Genomic DNA, 27518 nt, shown 5'->3' with positions numbered 1-27518 from the left:
AATTGCACAAACCAAAAAATGTAGTTATTATATACTCTACTAAAAGAGAAACACAAGATTGCAATTTTGCAACAACTTACCACATTTGGAATTGAGTTAATATTAGGGTTAGGGTTGGAAGTGAGTCGAGCTAGACCAAGCTCAAACTCGGCTCACGAAAATTAAGCTTGGCTCATAGTTAGACTCATTAACAATCGAACTTATTTTGTGAGCTCAAGTTCGGCTCAACAAAAGTTCACAAGATGACTCAAATAATAGGAACATAATCTATAATTCTATATCAATAAATTATAACTTATATATATATATATATATTAAAAATATAAAAAAATGATAAATTTTATATATTGTCTATCTATCAATTGTGTGTGTGTGTGTGTGTATATATATATATTAAATTATGAATACGCATATCCTATATGCATTTAATCTATATTTTTAATATTATATATATAATCGAGCCAGCTCACAAGCTAATGAGCTGAGCTTATTCAAGCTCAAGTTCGGTTCATTTAATTTATGAGTTTAATTCCAAGTTCAAGCTCAGCTCGCCAGCTTACGAGTTCAGCTTATCGATCTATTAACGAGTCGAGCTCGAACTGACTCATGAGTTAACTTGACTTACTTTCAACCATAATTAAGGTGAAAAGCTTGAGTGTGACCAGTATTTTAACCACCATTTTAAAATAGTAATAATATATGGTTCAATAGATGTCCAAATCAAACCACGAAGGGAACTAAAACAAAAATAGATCTGTCCTTGAAAAAATTTAAAATAGTCATTTAATTCCCGAGAAAATTTCAAACAATCATATTCAGTCCCCTCGATCAGTTTGGTTCATGTTATACGTGAGGTTGTGGTGCTAATTAGGAAACATGGATCTCACCTGCGCCTTGGTTAGAGGTTTCAGAACCGGTTTCAGCACCAAACCATTTGAGTATGAGGCATCATGAATGGTAACGATTAATGAAATGTGGAATTTGATCAACGTTGGTGACGATGGTAATGTGGGAGATGAATGTTTCAAGGTGGTATGGCTTTTTCTGTAAAAAACTGAACATAGGTGGGTGTATGGGATCTTTTACCCTGATATTAAGTGAAATATACGAGAGAAGAGAGACTTTTCATATCCATCTCAAACGATGCGTTTCATACCACAGATACAAACGACATTGTTCTGTTGACTAGAAATTGAAATTATTTGTCCATCTGTGTCACCCTAACACGTAACGGTCCACATAGCGTCTAAACGTGCCACTTCATTATTTTCTGTCGGGTACAAACGGAAAAAGCAAGTTAGGGACTGATTTGTCAGCTGAAAAAAATCTTGGAGACGTTTTTGTGTATTAGTTTTTTTAGATTAAAATATCTACTTTTAAAATCTTTAGAAGCTGATTTAAATAATTACTCGTTCTGCTTTTTTTATTTTAGAACTAACATATCCGATTATAACTTAGTTTGGTAAAACTTGTATTTTTCAAAAGTTGTAATATCTATATTTAATAAATTAAATTAAAAATGAGTTTATTAAATACAAACAACAATAAATATATTTAGTAAAATAAATTTAAAAATTTAAAAATATTATAATAAATATTAATATAAAATTAAATTTAAATATTAATTAATAGATAAAATTATATTAACTTTTTAATTTTGATACAAACTAAACTTTTAAAAATTAATAAACAAAAAATTTTTTACTAAACCAAGCCTATACAAAGTCCAAACCAAGCCTATATCCTAGTGACTCCTATTTTTTTTTACGAAGACTACACCTTCTCTTCGTTTTTTTTTTGATCAGGAAGACTACACGTCTACACCTTCTCCTATCTACTTGAAACCCTGTTGGGCTTCACTAGAGAGATCGGAAACATGTATAATTAAAACCCACGGGCCCAAAATCGCTTCCATCAGGCCAGCACCACTCCGGAACAAAGGGCAACCGGCGGCGAACAGAGATCGACAAAGGCAATCTGAGTCGTCGAGGGAGAAGAAACATGGCTTCGTTTGGTTCTCTAAAATCCACGATATTCGAAAGAGAAGAGAGAAAACAGTGCGTATTTTTTCTTCTTTGTTCTTTATTTTTGCGTCTTATTATTTTCTTGTTCTTTAGGGTTCCATAACGTGAATGTTTTTCAGGCAGTATCAGGCGCATATTCGAGGCCTCAATGCATACGATCGCCACAAAAAGTTCATAAAAGATTACGGTATGATGATTCCACATTTCAAGTGATAACTATACAGCTTCTTTTCAATTTGATTATTATTATTATTGTTGTTGTTTTGCTTTGTTCTTCTTGATTGAATTGTGAAAGCAGGAATGCGTTCATCTTTAGTAATCTTTGATACTGTCTATTGCTTTATAACCAAGAAGAGTTTGTATTATTATGTGTATGTTTTTAAGAATTTAATTTGGTTGCCCAGTGTAAAAAAGTTTTATGAATCATTTGGTGCTTCATTTCCGTTATCTTAAAAGTTTTACAATACAAGAATTTTCTTGAGTGCTTGTTTAAGATTCTCTTTTAGTGAATAGAAATTAAACTTGATTTTTTAAATAGCACTTTCAAATAATTTTTATTTATAAATGGTCAAAAGGAATTAATCAAATCATGAGCAATTTGATTTGGTTGGGTCCTTATGTCCTACAGGAAAATGGATGATGAACAGTCTCCTCCTCTGAGAAAGAAAGGAGGCTACAATCATCCTGAAATTTAAGTAAAACCCTGTTAGTGTTCACAACTTATTCTTATGTTTTTTCTTCTGGTGCCATTACCAATTCAAGAATAATGATGCTCTAGAGTTAAATTAGCTCGGTGTGTTTCTTCTTCTGTTTTCTGTGTTCTGTTAGTGGCAACTTTTAATTTGCTTCAATTTTCTGCTGGAAGTTTGATGTGAAACACCTTTCCAAAAAGTATTGATATTTGGTAGGGTATTGTAGTAAGATTTCTTCTATTGTTGCTGTTGTTTCTGGGAAGTTTTTGTAGCATTTCTGTGTAATGTAATCCTAAGTTCAAGTGCTCCACGTTATTTTATTTTATTAGCTTGGTACTATTTCCAACAAGAGACTCTTCCTTATCTTAGATTTTTTATTTTTTATTTCTTGATATTACAGTTAGTTTCTACAGGCAAGATAAACCTTCAAATATAAAGTTGCCTATCAAAACAGATCAAGACACACTAAGAGAAGGATACAGGTAGGATTATCATATTCACAGCTTATATTAGCTAAAACTGTTCAGGCATTTTATTTTCTATCCTTATCATTTCTTCTCTCAACTTGTGTCATATGTGACAAAATCTTAATTCTGTTAGTCTAAATCTATTGCAAGATTCATACGCTCCGAGGAAGATGATATGGAATCATCATGGGAACAAAGGCTGGTGAAGCGTTATTATGATAAGCTTTTTAAAGAGTATCCTTTAGAAACTTTGATCATTTTCTGCTAAAACTGTATATACAGTAGGAGTGCTGGTTTATTTTATTTTATTTTTTTCAATTACTTTTTGTTGGATTCATATTATGAATTTGTTTTACTTATTTGTTAAAAAGATTGTTGAAAATGCAAATTTATTGAACTATTTCAACTTGAATTCAGATGGTTGCCTGTAATATATCAACATGTAATTCTTATACCAGGCCTTATATACACTTTTATTTATGAATGCTTATTTTACAAATCTTTATTTTTTCCACAATGTGACCATGAAGGTTGTTGTGGCCTTGAGCTTGTTGTTCACTTGTTTGTTATTGGTGAGAAATATTTATTTATTTATTTTTCTTTTACAATAAATTTATTAAATATACCATGAGTTTTGCTGTGAATTTTGTTGCACTTGTTGCCTTGTTTACCTTAAATCTTTTCAAGATACTGCCTTGCCGACATGTCGCAGTACAAGAGTGGTAAGGTAATTATCTGTAACGTATATTGTATATAATCTTGCTAGATTGTTGTGCCATTATGGTTGTTTATGTGTGGTAATCCGAAATTGGTCACTCTTCAATTGATTAGATCACCATTGGTTGAGCCCTTGACAAAAATTTCTATTTCTTTACTTCCTATATAGGCTATATTTCATATTCCTCCATATGAGTCAGTGTTTGTTTATCCATGTGAAGCAAACAGAGTGCACAGAATCAGTTCATGCTCATCCAATCTCATTGGACGTTTTTTTTTTGTTTTGTTTTGTGGGTGGGTGGGGGGGGGGTAGTGTGGGTATGTCAGTGTATCAAATTTACACTTGGGTCAGAATTTATAATACGTTCCTCTACCTTTGTGCCTAAGTGGCAGGGTGGATATCTATTAAGGTTCTTGCAAGCTATACATCTTGTTATGATTATTTTCATTGTAGGGTCCCATTTAACTTTGGTTTGCCCTTTTGATTGATCTCCATTTTGCTTCAGCGAAAAGTTGTTTATTGCTAATGAGGAGATGTGTAACGTGATAACTAGGGTAGTTGGTGATAGAGGATATTTTGAGAATCTCATCCTAGGATATCTTTGTAATATCCTCTCTTGTATAGATTGGGTTAATGTGTTTTAGATTTGCCTCATGTCTAGGGATGTTGATGAGAGTTTTTCTCAAGTCAAAATAATTTAAGTGATCTAAAGTACATCTCAAAGGATCACTTGTTGATGAATGGAATTTTCTTTGTAGATTGGTCTCAGGTGGAGGACAGAGAAGGAAGTCATGTCAGGCAAAGGTAATAATTATTCACTGGCTAGTTAAACTTAATATTCTCTTGCTCTTTGTCCCTGTCTTGCTGCAACTCATAAAGCATAAAGCAAGTAGGTTTTAGTGTGCGTTATTTCTATAGACTTCATTCAATTTTTTTTTACAAATGAACTCAACTATTCAAGAGAACGAGCAAGACCCTAGTTTTTGTCATCCAAAGATACAAGCTAATCACTTTATCTCTCATGATTTACTAGAAAATTTTAATTCCAGTTTTTAAGCTTATCCCTAAACATTTTTTATTTACAAACTTTCAAAACTTTTGTGGGCAAGATATAGTTGTGCTGGAGATCATTTATAAACAACCTAGAATCATTTACCTTGTCCTTTTCTAGATTTATTCTGCTTGCATTGCTCTAGAAGTACTTATCTTGGTTTGTTTTATAGTTCTAAACTTTCATTTACAACTTTTCAGGGCAGTTCATATGTGGTAACAAGCATTGTGATGAGAGAAATGGATTAGCCAGCTATGAAGTAAGTGCTTATTTATTCAATTACTGTTGAAAACTCTGATAGGTATTTTCTTATGTGTGTACTAATGTGATACAGAATTAAAACCCATGAATCCTGTTTATGGTTGTGCTAGACTCCAATCATAAGAGAGCTAGCTATACACAAGTTGAAATACCTAAGATTAAGATATGATTTATAATAAGATGTTACCTTAAAATTGGTATACAATTATCATTGGTCTTAACGAACATTATCCGGACCTATTATGCATAATTTTCTCAATCATCTGATCTTGTTAGAACTGGAATAAAAATATGGAAAAAAAAGTTAAAATGAATCTGTATTATTAAGTTTGGATTAATCGCAAAGTGGCAAGAGCCCTAGAAAGACTACACTAATTTAAGGAGAGTTAGAGCTTCCGAACTTTCAAAGGTGCTAATGAAATGTCAAAGACTCCTGACTGATTCCATTCTCTCCTTATTTGTATTCCCTATGTAATGTAACTAAGTCCTAAGTATCAAGGTCCTAACAGATCTATATAGCCAACTTGGTGGAACATGATTTGGTAGCTGTTCTTTTGAACCTATGATGAGCTTGACTCCATCTTTGGGATTGTTCAAGGAATCAAGAGATGAAAACTAAATGGAAATTGTGCAAGAAGGAAAGAAACTGAGAGGAGAGAAAATGTACTGAATGCTATATCAATAATGATAGCTCTAAATTTGATAGGGTATGATATATTGTTACAATGTGTATACAACTCTGAATCTTCTATGCTTGCCATTAATTTCTCACAACAGGAACTTGCTCAATCATGACTTACCTCAAAGGAATAATTGAAACCTACTTGCCTTACATGTGACTTATCACTCTCTAAGATACTTGTAAATATTCTAACAGTTACCAATCGATCATTTTTCATTAGTCCATCAAGATGGAGATGAAATGAAGATTGTTCCAATTGAGGGCTTAGTTTGATGAGCTTCTCCACAAAGATTTTTTGAAAAACTAGAAATTATTTTAATGTTTAGGTGTCATATTAAGATCTTATTTATCCTTGAGCATTCTTTTTTTTTTCTGAAAGATGAAGATTGTAACTTCTCAGAAATATATTCTTTTTTCCTACTTTCCTTGTGGCTATGCTTTTACCAAAAAGTTTTACTCAAACATAAAAGAATAGAAGTACTTATATTTTGTTTTAAAAAAAATATTTTACAATAATAATAGCACTGAAATAATAAGCACTAAAGGCATGGGGAATTCCTCAGCAAGCATTAGGGGGGGGGGGGGGGGGGGAAACTGTTGAAGAGGTCCTTGATTGGCTTGATATAACTGTTTTAGTGAAAGTATGGTTTTAGATAGAGCCAAGTGGCAATGACATCAATGCATGTAACAAACTCTGACTTTTAGGATGGGAATAATGCTTGGTTTTTTGATGTTGTTGTTTAGCTTGTTTCATGATATTATTCTATCACTGGCTTCTGCTTAGACATGATGCATAGCCGTAATTTGCATATAACTTATTAGGTGCACAGCACCGTATTTTTTACCATTTGTTTGGCTTGTTTTGTTAAAACATTGTTTTATCCTTCTTCGATCAATTCTATCACCGGGCAATGCACAGCTGTAATTTGCATATCACTTATCAGGTGTCCCACTAAAATTTACCATTTATTTTATATTACAGGTTAACTTTTGTTACTTCGAAGCTGGAGAAAACAAACAAGCATTGGTTAAATTGGTAGCATGTGAGAGGTGAGTTGGCACGATACATGTTGGTTTTATTGGAAATTCATTTGTTTTTTTTATTTTGTCATTTTACATATCTCCTTCTGAATGAGGCTCCCCATCACATTTGTTAAGTGTTTCTACCCTCTTAATTGTTGCTTATGTACCTTTAACATACTGATAATGATTGAAATTCCTATCCTTGGAAGTGATTGCTGGATTGGGATTGCATTGATGTCTAAATCTTTTCTCGTCTTCTTAAATTACCTTTAAGAATCAATGCTGATGTGATAAGAATACAATTTAATGCATGTCTCAAGAAAATTTACTTCCATACAGATTTTAAAATATTTGTTTGACACTACAAAGTTTGCTTTACTGTTCTACAACAATACCTGAACAAGAAGCCGTCATTTAAGCACTTCTTGGTGACATGCCATAACAGAAACCGAGTTTTCCGAATGTAATATCTGCAGGTGCCCTTCAAACTAGTCAATTTGTCAAATTCCAAATCCCAAAATTACCATGACTCCCTGGACAAATATTTGTTGGCTGTAGCTTACCTACTTTAGATGCATAATCATTTACAGGTTGTTCCATAGGGTTCTTGTTCACTGTGATTTATGTGTCTGATTTTAATTCACTTGAAACTGGGCTTTTTTAAATGGGCCTGAATTTCTAGCAAATAAGATAGAAATGTGGATAACCTCACTAAACCAATATCAAGGTAATATTTAGAAGAGAATGATGGTAAGACACCATGAAGAAAACAAACACCTAGAAAATGAAGATATGCATATTATTGGACGCAAGAGTGCTTAATCCTCTCTCTCGTTGCAAGTTCCTCATTTCATCCTTTTTCTTTCTTCACATTTCCTGTCCCTTTCTTATACCTTCCCTAACTATCCAACTTCCTACCCACAACAACAACAACGAAGCCTTGTTCCTCTACGTAGGATGGACTACATGGATCAAATGATGCCATTATGCCCTGTAATGTATCATGTCTACAAAAAGATCATTTATACTTAAATCTCTTTTGACCACTTCATTCAAAATTCTTTTAAATCTTTCCTTGCCCTAATCACTGGTCTATTTTCCATTTAGCAGTTTTCTCTCCACATGCCCAAGCACCTAAGATGGATTCTTCAATCTTTTCAATAATAAGTGCTTCTCTGACTTTCTCTCTTATGTCTCTGTTTCTTATATTGTCCATTTGTGTATGACCACTCATCCATCTATGTTCATGCATTTTTATTTGGCCACACTAATCTTATGTTCATGCATCAATTGTTGCCCAACACTTCGTTCCATACAATGTTTAATGGCAGGGCGATAAACTTTATCCTTAAGTTTTAAGGGTATTTTTTTGTCGCATATAAAGTCCAAAGTTTACTTTTCCATTTTGACTAGCCTGCTTGAAACCTATGGTTAGATCATCCTTTATTTTTTTTTTTATTGTCTTAAATAATATAACCGAGATACTTAAGTCTCTCGACCTATGGTGTGTGATATATTCCTACCCACAGTGTGACCTTTTTTCTCTTTGCACCATCAGATTTACTATCTACACTGCTCCCTGAGTAATTCAAATTTACACTGCAATCCAAGTAGTTGTTGATTACATTACAAAATTGGCAGTTACATATTTGAGGTCCTGCAGCTTTTTCCAGTCTGAATATTTCCTCCTTAGTGCACATCTGTGTTACGAATGGGATCTATCAGCATACTATCATCCCTTTGCGTAGGAGTGTCTCCTTCAAAGGCATTAAGAGCTTTGCATGACATTTTTAATAATTGAAGGTTGTATGAAAGATAAGATTCAATTCAATTTTTCACTTGATTAGTTTTTAATAGATGTGCAGAGAAACTTAACTACAAAAGGCAAAAAGAGAAGGAACAATTACAGAAAAGAGTACAAGAAGAGGATAGAAGAAAGAGGTAAGGAGGAACCTTTCTTTATTCATTCACTTGCTTCCTCTTTTTCTTTTCCTTTTGTTTTTAATTCTTTTTAACCTTTGGTGATATTAAAACTGGATCAGCCGATTCAATTGGAAAACCGGTCATTGGCCTAGCTTGGTTTTGACATTTGAACCAACAGCTGTCAAATGTATTGAAATAAGTGTAAACAGGCCGGGTTTGGGACCAATTCGGTTTATGAACCATTATTGTTGTAAGTGAGGACATTGCACATACAAAATTCTGCATTAATTATATCCACGGCCCATGATTGAACCAGGGTGCTGTAACATGTCATTGATATGCACCAAACACTTGGCTAGCCTGCTTTTTGAGATATAAAGTCTATTTTTCATATTAATTCAATTCAATTTAATTTTGTTAATTTTTATTTATGGAATTCAACTAATGATCCACTGACTGGTTGAACTAATGACCCAGTGGCCCTACCTTAATTGTCTAGTCGGTTTTAATAACTATGCTTTGATGATATCCAAGCATTGCTGGACTAATCCTTTCGGTTCTTTGACAATTGACATACCCTGAAATACCATTGGACTTGATACTGAGGAGGGCCCTGATTAATTGGTGCTTTTCCCCCCGCCTCCCAGGCTTGAGCCAAGCTCAATTAATCATCATCATTGGCTTATTAATTCACTTGTTATTGACTAGAAAATATGGAGACTTAATCTTTTCAATTTCAGGAACCGGTCAAAGAGTGCTGATGATCTAGATGAGTTCCAAGAAAGCAAAGATAGGAGACGGAAAGGTTTGGTTTATTATTTTCAACTGGAATGCCATTTTTACCTGATGGTGGGATAATTTCAGTATTTTTTTAGATGGATTGATATGATCATTTTAGATTTTTAGCACTTTAAGCTCTTTCTTTGTGGAAGGGGCAGGGATCACTAGAGGAACTTAGCACGAATTGTTGTGCCTAGTAGAGGAATTAATGCATTTAAAAATGGTTTAATGGTTAACATTGCATCACTGTTACTGGGCCTCATAACTTAAGTTTAAAAAAAATAAATTGGTAGGGTCGAGTCTCGTCTTTGAAACGCTTACTTTTGTGCTGTATGGGTTTTGTTGACATTGGGTGAAGAGCATTCAAAATGTAGCTTATGGGCTTCATTCTCAGTTGTGTTTTGTCATCATTTGCTCTCACTAGTCATTACTTAAGTTTTTATCTAACGAGCATGAGAAGCTTGGTATTAATTCCGGTTTTGCTATATTGATGGGTCAGATGTATGTTTTACTTTCTTTGATTAAGATGGTGAAGCTGGTAGAATTTTGCATTCGTGGTTTAAGTAGGATGATATGGAGTTGGGGTTGCACCAATTATAGAGAAGATGGTGGAATTTTGTCTGAGATGGGATGGATGTGTTTGGAGAAGGTATGCTGAGTATTGAGGCTCCAATTCAAAAGTCGGATCACATGAAAGGTAGTTCTGTAGTTAGAGGTAGAGGGAAACTTAAGAAACATTTAAAGAAAATTATCAAAAGAGATGTGATTAAAAAATAACACGATTTATGATTCAAAAAAGAGTTGCACTTTAGCATTGTTTGATCTATGTATAACAGATCTCATATAGCTGGGATATGGCTTAATTGTTGTCTTGTGATGGATGATTGCTATACACTTTGCCTTCTTCCCTTAGAAATGCCTGTTTCTTTTGTCTTAACATTTATATGCTTCAATTTTCCTTTTTCTTTCTCTTCTGGTTCATAGCTATAATTCTTTTCTAAATGCATTTACAGGTAAAAAGGCTGCCATTGATGATGAAGATAACTTCGACGAGTTTCTCGAGGAGATGTTCCCCTGATCATGATTGGTTCAGGAATGCAAGAGATACACAAGATTAGGCATTCATAGGACAGCCATTCTTATTGATAATCAGTAAAACGGCTCAGAGAATGTTGTGGCAACTATGATTATGTATATCTATAATATGGTAGGTAAATTTTCATTGTGCACGATACATCGAATGGCTTACCTATGTATGTAGTGTAAATAAAGTAGCTTTGCAAAAGGAACTAATTACTTGGTACTGGGAAAAACCACATTTAGTATGTGTATTGAAAAATTTATGATTGCTGGGACCAAACAAGGGGAAGTTGTTATTCCCACCGATATTTGGGAGTAAGATATTCTTCCATTTTATAGTGATAAAATAACTATTATTATTTACAAAGAGAAAAATCTTTTTTTTTTTTTAATAGTTGTTGCGAATATGTATTTCAGTTCTTTGAACATTTAGAAAACTTAAAAACAGCACAACAAATAAATTAAAACAAAAAAACAAAAATCTACACATTAAGGTTGTGTATTATGCTTGACTACTCAGTTTGAGTTTTGATTTGATATAAGTTGTTGGTTGGATGTGTATTTGGAGGACGGTAATTAGGATTAGGAATTCATGGGAGATTTGCCTATAAAATTAAGCAAAGTTCCATAGTCAGTAGGACAACAGTAGAAGAACAGACCTTCCCCGTCTTGTGATTTGCGTTATCCATAGAAAATTTAGACTGAAGTGTCAAACATCATATTTGCAAAAAGAATTACTAAATATCTTTTGCAAAAGAAAAAAAAAAGATATATATTTTTAAATGTAGATGTTTTTTTTTTAAATGTAGATGTTACTTTCGACTTTTTATTTTTTGTGTTGTAGTGGTAGTGGTGTTTTTCAATAACATGAAATTTGGTGAATTTTTATTTTGTGTGGATACCACAAATTTAATATTCAGACTTGTGGGTTTTTTTCTTTAATTTATAAAACCAGCCTACCGATTTGTTCTACAGTTAAAAAAAATTCAATCCACACAATATCAAGGGCCAGTTTCGGTTTTGTAATTTTTCTTTTAATTTACAAAACCGATCTACTGATTTGTTTCATAGTTTTAAAAAAAAAAATAGCCTACACAATACCAAGAATCCGATTTGTTGATCACCAAAATCCGACTCTAGATTTTCTTACTTTCACAATTCCAAGCTTCCCATTTGTGAATTATAATTTAAAAAGAATTTTTTTTTCCATATCTATAAAAAATATGCCAACAATCCATAACAATAAATAACACGTAATGAAAATTCATTACCCAAAAAATTAGCCTACTTTCGAACATAGGAGGGAGTAACAAATCCGTCCCTAACAAACATTGTCATATCATATTCTAATGGAGCTGAGAGAATTGCATAAAACATGCATCTTTTGAAGCAAGTGTATTTGGGTATTGTATATCAAAGCATTTTTGTGAACGTCAGAAACTAATCATGAATATATATATTCGTCTTTTACATATTTTTCTAACAGTACAATTAATTATTAAAATAATCAAAATTTAACATTTGAATAATCATTTTGTTTTCAATAAATTAATCAAATATTTTTACAGTAAAATAATTAAATTTTATATGAATATGAAAAATTAATTATTAATTAGTCATCATAGTATTTCTGTGAGATTCATATTTTGATTGTTATACTATTTATATTATTTATGAAGCTTGATTATAAATATGGATGATATTATTTTCAATTCTAATATGCATAGTTGATTTCTAGTGATCATATAACATGATTGATTTTTTTCATTTTCTTTACCTTTTGTTTCATTGTACGGTTACTCCATCTTTTATACAAACGGTTGATTAATTATAAATTTTTGGGGTCATATACCATGGTAAAAAGGAAAAATTAATTATTCTTAGATTATTAAAAAGCATTTTATCCTACTTTCGCACTTTATAGTGGTTCTCAAAATTTTAATTATTCTTTCAAGCTATCCTGTCTAGGCCCCTGAATAAAATTGGCTGGGATAAAATTGCATAAAATATATGCAATAAAATTGGCTATAAAATGTTTAATTGAGCATATCCAATTACTACATTGAATCAACGAATCGACTCCACATGTTTCTAAATAATTTGTAGATAACAAATGAGTAGCAGTAAAAATTTTAATTTGATCTTTTGGGTTGTGGATGGCTTTTGTCAAAAATATTAAGAATTAGTTTATTTTATTTGTTTAATATTTTTCTGTTGAGACGTTGATACTCTACCTTATTGTGTTGAACTTTTTAATTATTTCAGAAAAATAAATAAATATGATAGTAAAGTGTTTTTAGAGAAGCATTTATTGTGAATCATATGAAGATCTGATTTAGGGTATATCACTAAGGATGTAGTTGAATTATTTTGTTGTTGACAAAATATTTTTAAATTATTTAAAAATATAATAAAAATATATGAACTAAAATATCATATGTTAACAAAAAAATAATGTGCAAACAATTTTTTATATAAAAAATAAGACTCTAATTATGACAAGTGAATTATATCATACTTTTATATTAACGGAGCAATTTTTTTATTACTGTTAGATATTTTTGACATTTTAAAATATTTTTGTTTGATAATAAAATTTAAAAATATTTTTATCTACGGTATGATAATTTGAATGTAATTTTAGCTGTTTATTCTCTTATTTAAAAGTAAATGTGTTAAGCCACTTGGAGAATGCAGAGCGGGTAAGCTTACATGGCCATCGATGTTAGCAGCAAGAATAATTTCTTATGTTGTTAACTAAAAAATCATTACTATAAAGAAATGAGTTTTATTTTGGCGCCGCAAATGTGAGTAGTGAGTTAGAAAAGGGTAAAGTCTCGTTTTTTTTTTTTTAAATTTAGGGTAAGTTTTATTTGTGTTTTTAATATTTAAATTGTTCTATTTATATTTTTAATGTTTATAAAAATAATTTAATATTATTCTGTTATCAATTATATTAATAAATTAGATTATATTTTTTAATTATTCTCATTTGGATATATTCATTTTTAATTAGGTCTTATTTGGATGTATTCGATTTTAATATTATACTTACTATTTGTCTTTAGGTTCAATTATATCTTTAGAAAAATAAATTATGTAAATGTTGTAGGAATTAGTTTCAATTTTTTATGAACTATTTTTAAAGTAAATAATTGATTTTATCTCAGATATTTATATTCTAATTTCAAAAAAAAATTAAAATTCAAACTAAAGTGTTTATTGACGTAGGAGAATATTAAATCACTTTTATAAACATAAAAAATACAAATAAAACGATTTAAATATTAAAAACATAAATAAAATTTATTCTAAATGTTTGAGAACAAAAAGTCAAAAACAAAGTTGAAAGCTACTTTTGTCTCGAAACATTTCTATGGCTTCAATCAAACGCAGTCAAGATTATGCACAGAAAGTCAATGCCTTGTGAATTGATAAAAAATAAAGCGACTATCCTTTTTTACACTGATTGTGTTAAATATAAATAAATATTAAAAATAAATTTTTTATACATATATATCTATATATATGTTTTGTAAAAACAATTTTATATTTTGCGCATATACATTAAAAATTTGAGACAGGGGCACCTAAATTGTATCCGTTACAATTATGTATTGTAACTAACATGATCATTATGAGTCATACCTAAATTAATAATGGCCTCCTAATATATACTATAAGACTTCTCTTTTGTGCGTTCATACTTCCCGATATGCCAACTCTTTAACATACCTAACCTAATTATCTTAATTATCTATGACCATACAATAATAACCAGGGGTGGGTGGAACTTTTGTGGTATAATTTAACCTTAATCAAACAGTCTTGGGTTAATTAATACACCTGCCAAACTATGAGAGGTCTTCACCATTTTATGCCTGCGATTTTGTCCCCCAAGCCAATTCAGTATAATTTTCTCCTGCTACACTTTCTAGGTTAGGAAATTTATAGTATGATCCTTATAATATATATGGTCCTTATCTTTAATATCTTAGTACTTAAATTTTAAGTTAAACGCATGAATTCTTAACATTTATTTAAGTTCAAATCAATTATATATATATATATATATATATATATATATATATATATATATATATATATATATATATATATATATATTCAACATTAAAAATAAAAACTCATAAATTTCAATAATTATTATCTTAATCTTCGTTGTTTGTTTACTCTTTCGAGTAATTATTTGACCGATTAAATGTTGACGTGTCATATTTATGTTATATTAATATTTTAACTTATTTAAGTATTTTACGTTATTATAAATTAACAATGCGCAATCATATATATCATGCATATTCTCTAACCCAAGTACTTATTGAGATTCGTGGTTACATGCAGGATGAAATCTTTTTATTATAGTTGTTAGAATTAAATAGGTGATGGAATTCATCAGGGTATTGCATCATTGAGTCATTGATTTAATTGATAAATTATTGATTAAATTAATTGATTTGTCTTTACGTAAATAAAAAATAAAAATTATTAAAAATTTATCAGAATTTATTATTTGTAATCATCACGTAATTATTAATATTTAAAAAAATAAGATAAAATATATTATTAAATTATTAAATTTAAAAAAAATAAAATAAAAAAATTAAATTAATAATTAAGTGATGACAAAAAATAATAAATTCTTATAGCTTCTTAGTATTTTTTATAAAAATATAAAATAGTTAAAAATTTATAATTAAAATTTAAAATATATATCTTCACTAATATTTTAATAATAATTAAATCTCAATTTTTAAAATAAATAATACAAAAATAAACATAGAATTAATTCGTACTACTACAATAATATGATAATATCTTAAATTTGATACTATAAGAGTAATAATTCATAAATTAATCCAAGAAGTAATTTCAAAATCTAGGTATCTTTTTTCACAAGTGTAGAGCTACATCCAAATTGTCTTCATTTTGATTTATATTTTCACAAAATTATTATAAACTCCATCATCATCTTGATCATCTTTCAAATTCAGTTGATCTAGCATCTGAATAATTTTTCACAAATCAATATTAATAATTTTGTAAAGCATATCAAAATCAAAATTTGATCAAACTTCATAATATGATAGACACTACAAGAAAAACACTGAATATTGTCGAATTTTTTATCGAAAAACGAACAAAATCTGACGGTAATTAAGTTACTACTAAAAGAAATCGGACTGTATAAATTTCACCGGTAAATATTTACTGTCGAAGATTTTCATTCGACGGTAATTATCGTCGGATTCTGCAATAGATTACCTGATTGAAAAACTATTTGATTACCGGCGAATTTTTTCGACAGTAACATTGGCGACACAATATGTTGTTTTTCGCACTATTATAGTCGGATTATTCCCTCAGTAAATTTGATGATAATGTCAATTTTTAAAAAATTGTAAATAAAAGGTCAATTTTAATTCTTTATTTAAAATTATTTTTCAGACAATTAATGATCAATTTATAAATCATAGGAATTTATTATCTAAAATAAATAATAAAATGTTCAAATAAATTAAAAGTCAAGTAAATCAAATAAATACAATGAAACAATTAAACAAAACACTAATCACTAAAGATTCAGGTAGTCCTCCTCGTCGTTGTCGTTCCTGGTGACTTCTTAAGGCGGCGCAGAAGGCAGTGATATCTGTGTGCCACCAACAGAACTGCTGTCATCAACAGCAGTGCTACCACTAGCAGAGATGATGCCAGCGACGCGCATCTAAGCCTGGTACACTTCCATCTGAGCCTCCATCCATTGAAGCCACTCCAACTGCTCCCTCAACTCTAGTTTGAGATCATCTGTATCTGTCACACATGTAAGGATCTCCTGATACCTCTCCCAAAAATTGTTCAGCTCCTGAGCTTGTTGGTGAAGGCTGCGAGTGAGCTCTTGCACCTACAGCCTCAAATCCATGCCTTCCTTGAGCTAGAAGGCTCGACTGGTGTCAGAGGTGGATGACGGCCTCAACGTGGAGGTGCGGAGGCTGCTGGCGAAGAACGACCCCAGCCCGTATACGCGGTTCTTGTACGACGCTGAGGTGGTCTCGTGTCAAACTACATCAAAATCGATGGCTGAAGCAGTAGATCCATCGGTGGCGTCCTTCCCACTTTGTTGAGATTGCTGAGTCGCGGCCTCTAGTCTCTGCGTGTAGGACTCCTGTATAACACATGTTATTGTGATTAGTAACAGCTACAAAATTAATCTCTAATTTTATATCAGAAGATCAAATGTATGTTTAATAATCCTGAGACCGATGATAAGCAAATCTCGCTTTATTCTCCGTCAACGTGTGGGTGTACTGAACGTCTCCGCCAATGTCGTCTCGCTATCCAACGACTTCGACTACACATGTTGCATTGAAACAATATAATTAGGATTCGTAGTAATAATATGTAAAAGAATATAACTAAGTTAATAACAAAACTAAAGACACTACATACCAGCCTAGTCTTAGTCTTCATGAAGGTCATTGAGCCACCGATATACTTGGATGACCTGACCGATGTCCTGTTAGCTCTGTTGGTGAGACACCGATGCCTGAACCCCTCATCGGTCTTGTTATTTGATATTGAGTAGTCCCTTTCTTGTTGCATCAAGAAATTGGATAAATAGTAGAGTAATTATCTTTGTATTCAATTTCAACCTATCTTTTTGTTTCTATTACAGTTACAATTTATCTTTTCTATTCAATTTCAATTCTTGTCTTGTTTATCTTTTTTATTTTCTTATCATTTGGTATCAGAACTTAAATATTAGATTAATCCTTACTAATCTATGTCTGTTCTTTTTGTATCAAAAAATAAAAAATAAAAAAGAATCCAATATCTCTCACATCCTTCTTTATGTTATTGTCTTTCTTATTTGTATTTCATTATTTATCTTGTCGTTATTGTTGATTTTATATTTAGAAAAAAATAAAAAAGTACAAAAAAAAAACACAATAAAAAGTTATCTTTCTTGTATTTGTCCTTTTCATACACTAATTTTTCCACTAGAAGATTTGAGGATGAATCTTTTTGAAAAGGAGGAGAATGATACGTGCTTCAAATGTTCGGGATATGAAGAGTTCAAATATTATTCAGAATTATTAGTTTATATTTTTAGAATATTCAATTGAATTTAATGTATTTTAATTTTGTTTATTTAGTTATTAGATTGGACTTTGTATATGTGGGCTTAGTATTGAGTTATTGGAGGTACCAAAACATTTTTTTTAATTTCGTGGTGAAACTATAGTGTGGACAAATGAGGTTAAGTGAGTTGCATGGGAAATTGGGTAAAAGGTTGACGAGTTCATTCTATTCAATTCCCAAACTGTGATGTGGACAAGTTAGGTTGAAGAGTCTCTTTCTTGTTGCATTAAGAAATTAGATAAAAAGTAGAGTGGTTATCTTTGTATTTAATTTCAACTTATCTTTTTTGTTTCTATTTCAATTACAAATTATCTTTTCTATTTAGTTTCAATTCTTGTCTTGTTTATCCTTTTTTTTTTCTTATCATAGAGAGAGAGAAAGGGGGAGGGAGAGTAAAATTTGAATGAGGGGGAAGAGGGTTTGCGCTTTGAATTTACCGTCCAAGTTACCGTCGAAAAAATTCGACGGTAAACCATTGTGCGTCACCAAAACACAGCGTTTCATTAAGTGGGTTGACCGTCAAATTTTTCGATGGTAATCCCGACCGTAAAAGACGCGCCAATTTATTATACAAAGCAATGAAGTTAATGACAAATCGAGTTGGAGTAAATCGAAGTGTTCCCCGTCCAACTGTAAATTTTCGCATCAAGTACAACGGATGACAACGATTATATATGTACTTCATAACCATTAAAGTTTGTGACACAGTTTCACTTACTTTCTCAAACTTTTTAATATCTTGAAGCATCAGATTAATACAATAAGTAGCACAAAGAGGCCAATATAGTTTAGGAAACTCAGATTCCAATAACATTCCAATAACAATATAATTTGTAGTATTTTTCGTTACTATATACATAACATTCTCAAGCAACAAATAATACATCCTCAAACAATTTAAACAAAGTATTGACAATTTTTGAGACATAAGAAATATCAACTAATTTTAGAAAAAACAATTCCTATATTATAATAAACTAAAAATTAATTAAAGTACACCTACAATAATTAGTTCATCTGTCGGCCATCATAGTACATCTAATTTATTTCCAAATCTCACAATAATTTTCAATAATTTTTTTTACATCTTCAATTAATTTACTCAACAAATACACATGAACTCTACATAATTTGGGCCCATATACCCTGTAATCATGCTTACAATAGCATCAATAATCATTGGTTAATATTTGATAATATAACTTGAATTATCTGCATTAAATGATACAACGAGTATCCATTATCCATTTTTTAATGACAATGTCACATTTTTTTATAATTTCTTTGCTTTGGAATACACTTTTTATAGTAGGTTGAGTTCCAGGTGAAAAAAAAAATTATAATTCTTTGAATTGTTTTTCTTTTCTAAAATTAGGTGATGGAAGTCTTAATTTTTGTTGCTATCGCATTTCATTCTCATCAAATTTTCTTTCAATTTCATCACAAGTATTATAAGTTTTTACATATTATTCTTGAGCTTTTATCTTCTTACTTTGAAGTTTTTCGATGTTCTGATTAAATTGGTATCTTACTAGTGCTGGCACCTTTTGACATAACTTAATATCTCCTCTTTTTTCGACCAAATAATATTTAAACCGATTAATTTCTCCACCCTTAATAAACTTCTCGCAATATATGCATAATATAATGATTTTTTCAAATTCAATAACTTTTTTACAATGCCCTATGCAGGATAATTTTTTCTCTATTGTTATTTTTTTGGATTTCAATTATTGCATCAAGAGTTGATAATTATTCTTGGGATAATGGTATTTTTGATGACGTATTTGATGAAAGCATCCTAAAATAATATAGCATAACAACAACATAAACAGTATTAAAGTGAGAAAAAGAATTCTATTTTTTTTAAAAAATGAATTCTAATTTTATTTTAGATTCAAATTCATGACTTGAAATAATTAATTGTATGAATGAAATGAAGTGTGTATTTTTTACTATTTTATCTTTGTGATTTCTTTATTTGTCTTTATTATTTATTATAAATATTTTTGATATTTCAATCTTTAATAATGATGGAATTGCAAATCAGACATTTTTTTGTCTGATTTAACTTGAACACTAATGTGAGAATTGGAATTCTCTTGAAAATGATACTTTTTGTATTCCAAACCAAAGAAAAGATTTTTTTTTTTGAGAGTTCTATTCTCAAGATGTTACAAACACACTTTTTATATCTATACTTATTATGGATTTTTATTTTTTATTTTTTTTGGATCAAATGACATCAAACGAAGTTTGAACCAAAAATTTCTAAATTAAAAAAAAAGAGAGACATATACCATGTGAATTACAGTTCGTTAGCCTTTTATGTCCTTTAACTCTATAAATAACTAGGGAGCTCCGTTTCTCTCAATAGGAGAGTCTTCAAAGAACTTCGGGTTCTTCTCCAAATGTAAGGGAGTTTATTCTCAACCTTGTTTTCAACAATCAAATCCACATTTCTACATAATCCTCATCTTTCTTGAACCGTCAAACCACTGAAACCTGAAACACATTACATTTCCCACATTAAACTCTGAACCTGGAACACATAACTTTCTCTACATCAACTTTCAACATGAACACCATCGAAGGAAAAGTCATAAAGCTCAACAAGTCGGGAGAAATGGGATATAAGAAAGATTGCTTAAACGTGGTGGGAAAGCTAATAAGTGACAAGGAGATAAATTTCAAAACTTGCAAAAATGCCTTACTGGGAATGTGGGGAAACCCTCAAGGAGTGGCAGTTACAGATATTGGAAGAAAGAAGATACTTTTCAGCTTTAAAGACAGGAAGAAAGGGTTGCAGATCATTCAGAATGGACCATGGAATGTCAAAGGTAATATGATTAATCTCAGGTTGTGGAAGGAGGGCGAGTCTGTTTTTGAAGTTGACCATGACTTCATGAAATTCTGGATTCAAGTTCACGGCATACCACTTGAATTCATGGAGAAAGAAACTGCTAGGCTTATCGGAGAAATGTTAGGAGTCTTAGTCGAAGCTGAAGAACCAAAGACAGATGGAGTCCTCAAAAAGCCATATCTGAGAATTAGGGTGAGCATCGACATCACAAAGGCATTACCTACAGGATTCTGGTTAGATAGAGAGAGTCTGCCTCCACTGTGAATTTTTTTCAAGTATGAGAGACTGCCGGACAGCTACTGCTTCAACTATGGCATACTAGGGCATGAGAAGAAGTCATGCAAGAATCCAACAGCCATGGCATGCTAGGATCCTACAAAGAAGAAATATACACCGGGACTGGGAGCAAGTCAGGGTCGAACAGGATCAACCATGGGAGGAGGTACCCCAAACCAAGGAGGACGGAATCAGGATGGGGAGATGCAGGCGCGTGAACAAAGGAACCCGGAGAGAGAGAGAGTAGCGATGAACGAAGCTTTGAAGAGAGTAGGATGAGGTCAGAAAGAGTTTCGCAGCAGAAAATCCGGGAGGAAAGTGTCTGGGAAAACCAAATGAAGAGAGAAGAAGAGATGGCAGATGCAGAGGAGCAGGTAGAAGAAGTACCAAGAATCCCTAATTTTCAGGAAGAGGGGGATACGCATCATGACCTAGAAGCAGCCTATAAAATTAGCAATCTGATTGAAGAGATAAGAGAGAGGAAGAATGAATGGGCCAATTTCAAAAAGGCCCAGATGCAAGAAAGGAGGAATCAGGAAAAGAAATCAGATGGAATTGGTCAAGCAAGGGATATTGGGCCCAATACAGGGGCTTCACACCAGCAAGTAAGGATTGCGGGAAAAAGTGGGCTAAATAAGTATGCAATGGAAAGAGAAGAAGTGAACAGCTATAAAATAGAAGATTGGAGAATGGGCCCAGGAAAAAAAGGAAAGGAAACTATAGGCCAAGAATTAAAAAGGCTTATGTTAGCAAGGAAGCTGGATAAACAGGAATGTGTAGCCAGAACAGAGGAAAAAGAGAAACAAGAACTTCTGAAGGGGGAAACAGAGGAGAATGCTAATGGAAGACTATCCAAAGAAGATCAAATGACAGAACATAAAGGAGAGTACCAAAAAACAAAGCCAGGGGATAACATCTATTATGTTGAGTTAGCAAGTGATGAAGATGAAGAAAAGGAAGCGGAAGCACAGACAGACTGGGAGATGCGACTTGCAAAGAAATTGGAACTGAATCTGAATCTGAAGAGAAAATGAGAAACCAAACAGATTCCAATGCTAACTTACAGAGAGAGACAAGAGGAGCAAGAGGATAGAGAACCCAAGAAAACAAAGAACAGCAACAATTCCAATGGTTCAGGGGAGTATCAGTTAGCTAGGTTTGTTACTGGTCAGATTACTGAAATGCAAATGGCTGAGGAGGCAGGCCTTATCAAGCCCCACCCTCAGCCATGAGTATCATCAGTTGGAATTGTCGGGGAATAGCGGCTGCCCCGACAATTTCTGAGTTGTATAACCTTTGTAAAAAAGTAAAGCTGCTTATAGTGTTTTTAATGGAAACCAGGGCCAGTCAAGAAAGAATGAGTAGGATAAGAAGAATGTTGAATTTTGACAAGCTTTTTTGTGTAGAACCCCGGGGCTTGTCCGGTGGGCTATGTCTGCTTTGGAAATCCAATATAAATATTGATGTTTATGAGTGGTGTGATAATTATATTAAAGCAAGTATTAATATCAATAATGTTATGAAATGGCAGGGTATTTTTGTGTATGGCAACCCAATTTTCCAAAAGCGAAGGAAACTCTGGCAGGAGCTTACGGTAAGTAATAGAAACAAGGAAGAACCTCAAGCTGTTTTGGGAGATTTCAATGATATCCTAAGTCAAGATGAAAAGGTAGGCCTTCATCCTCAACCAAAAATTTATTTGGATACCTTCAGAAAATTTGTAGATGATAATGGTTTAATAGATATTGATCTTAAAGGAAGTAGGTTCACATGGTACAGCAACCCAAGAAACAACTTTGTCACTAGGGAAAGACTAGATAGGGTATTAGTGAATTGGAAATGGCTTAGTCTACATCAGAATGTTGTTCTAAAAGCTGCTCCGGCCATAAGTTCGGATCATTGTGCCTTAATTTTGGAAACACAGCCGAAAGTTAGGATGAAAAAAGAATTCAGGTATGAGGCCTTTTGGACTGAGCATGAGGAATGTGAAGAGGTTATTAGGAGGAGCTGGCAGCAGGATGATAGAAATAGAAACTGCTGGAATCAATTCATCAAAAAGAGGGGTAGATGCATAAGGGAATTGACGGAGTGGAGCAAAAGAAAGTTCAAAAGAGCAGACAAAGAAATAGAAAAAAGGAAGAAAGAGTTACTTCAGATACAAAAAGGTGATATGACGGACAGGGATCAAAAAAGAGAGAAAGAATTGAAGAAACAGATAAATGATCTTTGGAGGCAAGAAGAAAAATACTGGGGGCAAAGATCAAGGTTGAAATGCCTCAAATGGGGAGACAAAAACACAGCTTTTTTTCATGCAACAACCATACAGAGAAGAATGCGAAACAGAATTGATAAACTAAAAGATGAGGCTGGACATTGGATACAGGGAGAAGCAGAAATCATGAGACTAGTAGAAACACATTTTGCCAAACTGTTCACCCCGGAAGGGGATAGGAACATGGAAGAATGCTTAAAACATATACCTATGAGGGTCACGAGAAAGATGAATGATAACCTAATGGCAAAGATCAAAGATGAGGAAATCAAGGAAGCAGTCTTTAGCATGGGAAGCTTAAAAGCCCCGGGTCCTGATGGGTTAAATGGACTTTTCTACCAACAGCATTGGGATATTCTGAATAAAGAAGTGTGTGGTGTGGTGAGGCAGATTTTTGAAGAAGGCAGCTTACCAGAGGAGTTAGGAGAAACAACTGTGGTTTTAATTCCGAAAGTGAGGCAACCGGAGAGTCTGAATCAACTCAGACCCATCAGCTGCTATAACTTCATATACAAGATTGTAACAAGGGTCTTAGTCGGAAGATTGAGGAAAGTGCTTGATATTATCATATCTCCGGTTCAGAGCGCTTTCATAAAAGGAAGGCTCATACAGGACAATATAGTAGTAGTGCAGGAAGTGTTTCACAAATTAAACAGAAAAGGAAATCACGGAAGTAATGATATAGCCATCAAATTGGATATGAATAAGGCTTATGACAGATTGGAATGGAATTTTTTGCAAAAGGTCATGGAAAAGTTCGGCTTCAGTATAGAATGGGTGAAGCTGATGATGAGTTGTGTTAAGAGTGCCACTTATAGATTTAAAATTAATGAAAAATTATTGGCCAAGATCCACCCTCAAAGGGGACTTAGACAGGGAGATCCGTTATCACCATATCTCTTTATCTTAGCAGCGGAAAGTTTTACTATTCTCATGGAAAGGGCATTGAAGGATAACCTGATTTCAGGAATAAAATTAGCTCCAACTGCACCAGTTTTAACCCATTTGCTATTCGCTGATGATTGTATCATTTTTGCAGGTGCGCAAGAAGAGGAGATTTATCAATTAATTCAGATCATAAACAAATACACAGAGGCATCAGGACAAAGAATAAATATAGAAAAATCTGGACTGATCTTTGGAAGCCAAGTATCGATTCAGAGGAGAGTTAATATTGAAGAAATCACCGGAATGGCGTCATGGGAAGAGCCATGAAAATACCTAGGATTACCAGCTACATGGGGGAGATCCAAGAACAAAGCACTAGAGTGGATTCAAGAAAAAATACTAGATAAAATGCAAGGATGGAAGGAGAAACTCTTAAATCAAGCGGGAAAGGAGGTTCTGATAAAGGCAGTTATACAGGCGATTCCGGTCTATGCCATGAACATCATCAAATTTCCAAAGTCTTTTTGCAGGAAAATGGGATCAATAATTGCAAAATTCTGGTGGACTACGAACGATAAGGAAAGAAGCATTCACTGGAAGAGCTGGACAAATATGACTAGGAGCAAATTAAACGGAGGCTTAGGATTTAAAGATTTTGAATGCCAAAACATAGCACTCTTGGCTAAGCAAGCTTGGAGACTGGTAAAGGAGGAAGATTCAATATGGGCTCGGATTCTAAAGGCCATATACTATCCAAATTGTAGCCTATGGGAAGCGGAAAGAGGAGGCAGCGCATCATGGATTTGGAGGAGTATGTTAGAGGGTAGAGATTTTCTCAGAAGGAAAGGAAGGTGGAGCGTAGGAAATGGAGCAGGGATAGATATCTGGAAAGATAATTGGGTGGTAGGAATAGACAAGTTGAGGAGAGTCGGAGAAAATCAACATAGAAAAGTGAGCGAGCTAATAAGAGAGGGCGAGGGATGGGATTTAGACAAAATTCAAAAATTTTTTCATGGAAATGAGATTGAGCTGATAACAAGAACACCCATTAGTTTGGTCAATAAGAAGGATCATTTGGTTTGGCCGTATAGGAATGACGGAGAATATTCAGTCAAATCAGGGTATCAGGCAGCGAAGGAGGAGAAGGATACAATGGAAGTCACAACAATAGGCAAAGCTTCAACAAGTCAGAATTCGAAGGAGATATGGGAGAGGATTTGGAGATTACCGGTACCGGAGAAGGTTAAAATGTTTCTTTGGAAAGCAGCACATGGAATTCTGCCAGTGAACGCGAGTTTATATCAGCGCAAAAGTGCTATCACTCCCAAATGCAGCATATGTCATGAACAAGATGAGACAATAGAACATGTGTTGCTATTATGCCCGTGGACGAGAGCGGTATAGTTTGGATCTAGTATTCAAATCGTGCCTACGGCTTATGAGGTCAAATCTTTTGAAAAATGGTTGATAAACACAACTGACAAAATTAAGAAACTGGCAGGAGGTGAACAAGACAAAATTTTGTGCAAATTAGGATGTGTTTGTTGGTGCATTTGGAAAGCTAGGAACCAGCACATATTCCAGCAAAAGAAACTCAATCCACAAAATACAATAATTCATTCAGAACAGATTACAACAGAATATCATAATGCAACAAAAGATCTCAACAAAGACATTAAAGCTATGGCAGATAGGAATGGAGAGAAGCGGAGGATTACCTGGAGGCCTCCACCCCGCAACAAGATAAAAGTAAACATAGACGCGGCTTTTCAAAGGGAGACAGGAATCGCAACAACAGCAGCAGTGTTCAGGGACTGGGAAGGCAAAATCATAACCGGAGCTTCATCAAAATTCAAATCAATATCAGCTTTAGCAGCAGAAGCACAAGCATACAGAGAAGCTCTTATTCTCACAAAAAATTTACAGATAAGGAACTGCATAATTGAATCAGATTGTTTACCTTTGGTTCAAGCGATCAAGGCAAGATCGCCATTAGCTGAAGCAGACGCAATTATCAGGGACATTCTGCAACTGCTGGAAGAGGCGCCGGATGTGGGAGCTACTTGGACTCCACGAGAAGGCAACACCTTAGCTCACCAACTGGCAGCGATGGCAGCAGTAAATCAGCTACAGAGGCAATGGACATTCAATCCGCCTATACAGATCATGAATATTATCAGAACAGAGGCAGGATTCGCAATTCTTCAGAACAATCAACGCAATCGAATTCAAGACAATCAGGTTTCAAGTTCAACCAACCCTCAAGGAAATCAAAGAGACGAAGGATTACCTGGGCGGGTGGAAAGGGAAACCTGGAACAGCCATGCAACTCAAGGGAATCGGCGAATTCACAACCCGGTTTCAACTCGGCAAACAAAACCCACCAGCAGAGACACGTTCAATAACACAAATAGCCGCAACAAATGGAACGAAGACTCATTTCATATTGGGCAGATGCTCTCTCAGCACAAGTGCAGCAATGGTCACAATGTGGTTGAGAATTCAACAAACTTAGGACGTGCTCAACGGCAGCAGGGGGAGCTTCAGCGAGGAGGAGAACTCGCGCCGGATGAAGATGGGACACACACAATGATTGGCGAGAGAATCGAAGCTGGAGATATAACTCTGGACGGCCCGCAGCAGTACCGTAATTTTCATAAGGAGCCGCTGTGACGCAGCAGAAGCGAAGACGCACTCATCGGAAGGATGAAGAAGAGGGTGAGGTTGCTTAGGGTTCTGGGTTTGGTCGGGCCTGAGAGTGGGTGAAATGAGCGGATTCGGGTTGGTTTTCTGGGTTTGGGAGTTCGGGTTCTGGGTCTAGGCCAGGTTTGTTCTTCTGGCCCATGGCCATGTCCAAAAAAAAAAAAAACTCTATAAATAACTAATCTTAAAATAAGGCAATTAACTACAACATATTTTCCCAACTAGAGTCCATGTATACTCTGCCCAAAATATTTTACTTCGAAACAAATGTCAAAATGATATTTGTAAAATAACAATAAAACTGAAAATTTGGGATTCTTCAAAAAATTCAAGGCGTCAAAGTGCACACGAAAAAAGTATACAAATAATAAAAATTAGTCATTCATATTTAACAGATGCAAATATCGGTTTTTTCCCTCTTTTTTCTAATATTATTCATGTACAGGCTAATTTTTTTTATATGAAAAAAATTGTGTATAATTTATTATTATAGATAATTAGTGTGTTTTTTTTAATATAGATTAATTTTTTTAACTTTAAATAATAAATCGAACCCTCAAATTTAAAAAAATAGAAAAATTTGAGAATTAGATTTCATAAAATTATAAATCTGAGAAAAAAATTTAAAATAAAAAAAACTTAAATCTAACTTAGATT

At 33.1% G+C, this 27518-nt stretch overlaps 2 protein-coding genes across 3 annotated transcripts; both read left to right on the top strand.

The window, feature by feature from the left end:
* Positions 1 to 1745: 1745 nt before the first annotated feature.
* On the top strand, positions 1746 to 11076 carry LOC112707690 (uncharacterized). 2 transcript variants are annotated; one of them, XR_003156124.2, is made up of 12 exons: positions 1746 to 2057; positions 2144 to 2211; positions 3117 to 3198; positions 3334 to 3417; positions 3871 to 3910; positions 4660 to 4705; positions 5153 to 5211; positions 6878 to 6945; positions 8776 to 8859; positions 9582 to 9646; positions 10148 to 10318; positions 10635 to 11076. XR_003156124.2 is itself a non-coding variant. In XM_025759581.2 (11 exons), exons 1-11 carry the CDS (start codon positions 2002 to 2004, stop codon positions 10697 to 10699), a joined length of 717 nt encoding a protein of 238 aa, XP_025615366.1. In that variant the 5' UTR covers positions 1746 to 2001; the 3' UTR covers positions 10700 to 11076. The 2 variants fall into 2 exon arrangements, 1 of the variants encoding a protein (XP_025615366.1); XM_025759581.2 differs by lacking the exon at positions 10148 to 10318.
* Positions 11077 to 20437: 9361 nt separating this feature from the next.
* On the top strand, positions 20438 to 20986 carry LOC140174746 (uncharacterized). The gene has a single exon (XM_072200256.1). It carries the CDS (start codon positions 20438 to 20440, stop codon positions 20984 to 20986), a length of 549 nt encoding a protein of 182 aa, XP_072056357.1.
* The last annotated feature ends 6532 nt before the right edge of the window (positions 20987 to 27518 follow it).

Source organism: Arachis hypogaea, chromosome 8 (assembly GCF_003086295.3).
Source record: "Arachis hypogaea cultivar Tifrunner chromosome 8, arahy.Tifrunner.gnm2.J5K5, whole genome shotgun sequence".
NCBI classification, from domain to species: Eukaryota; Viridiplantae; Streptophyta; class Magnoliopsida; order Fabales; family Fabaceae; genus Arachis; species Arachis hypogaea.
The sequence above is the reverse complement of the archived record's forward strand: the minus strand, read 5'-3'. Positions and strand labels throughout refer to the sequence as shown.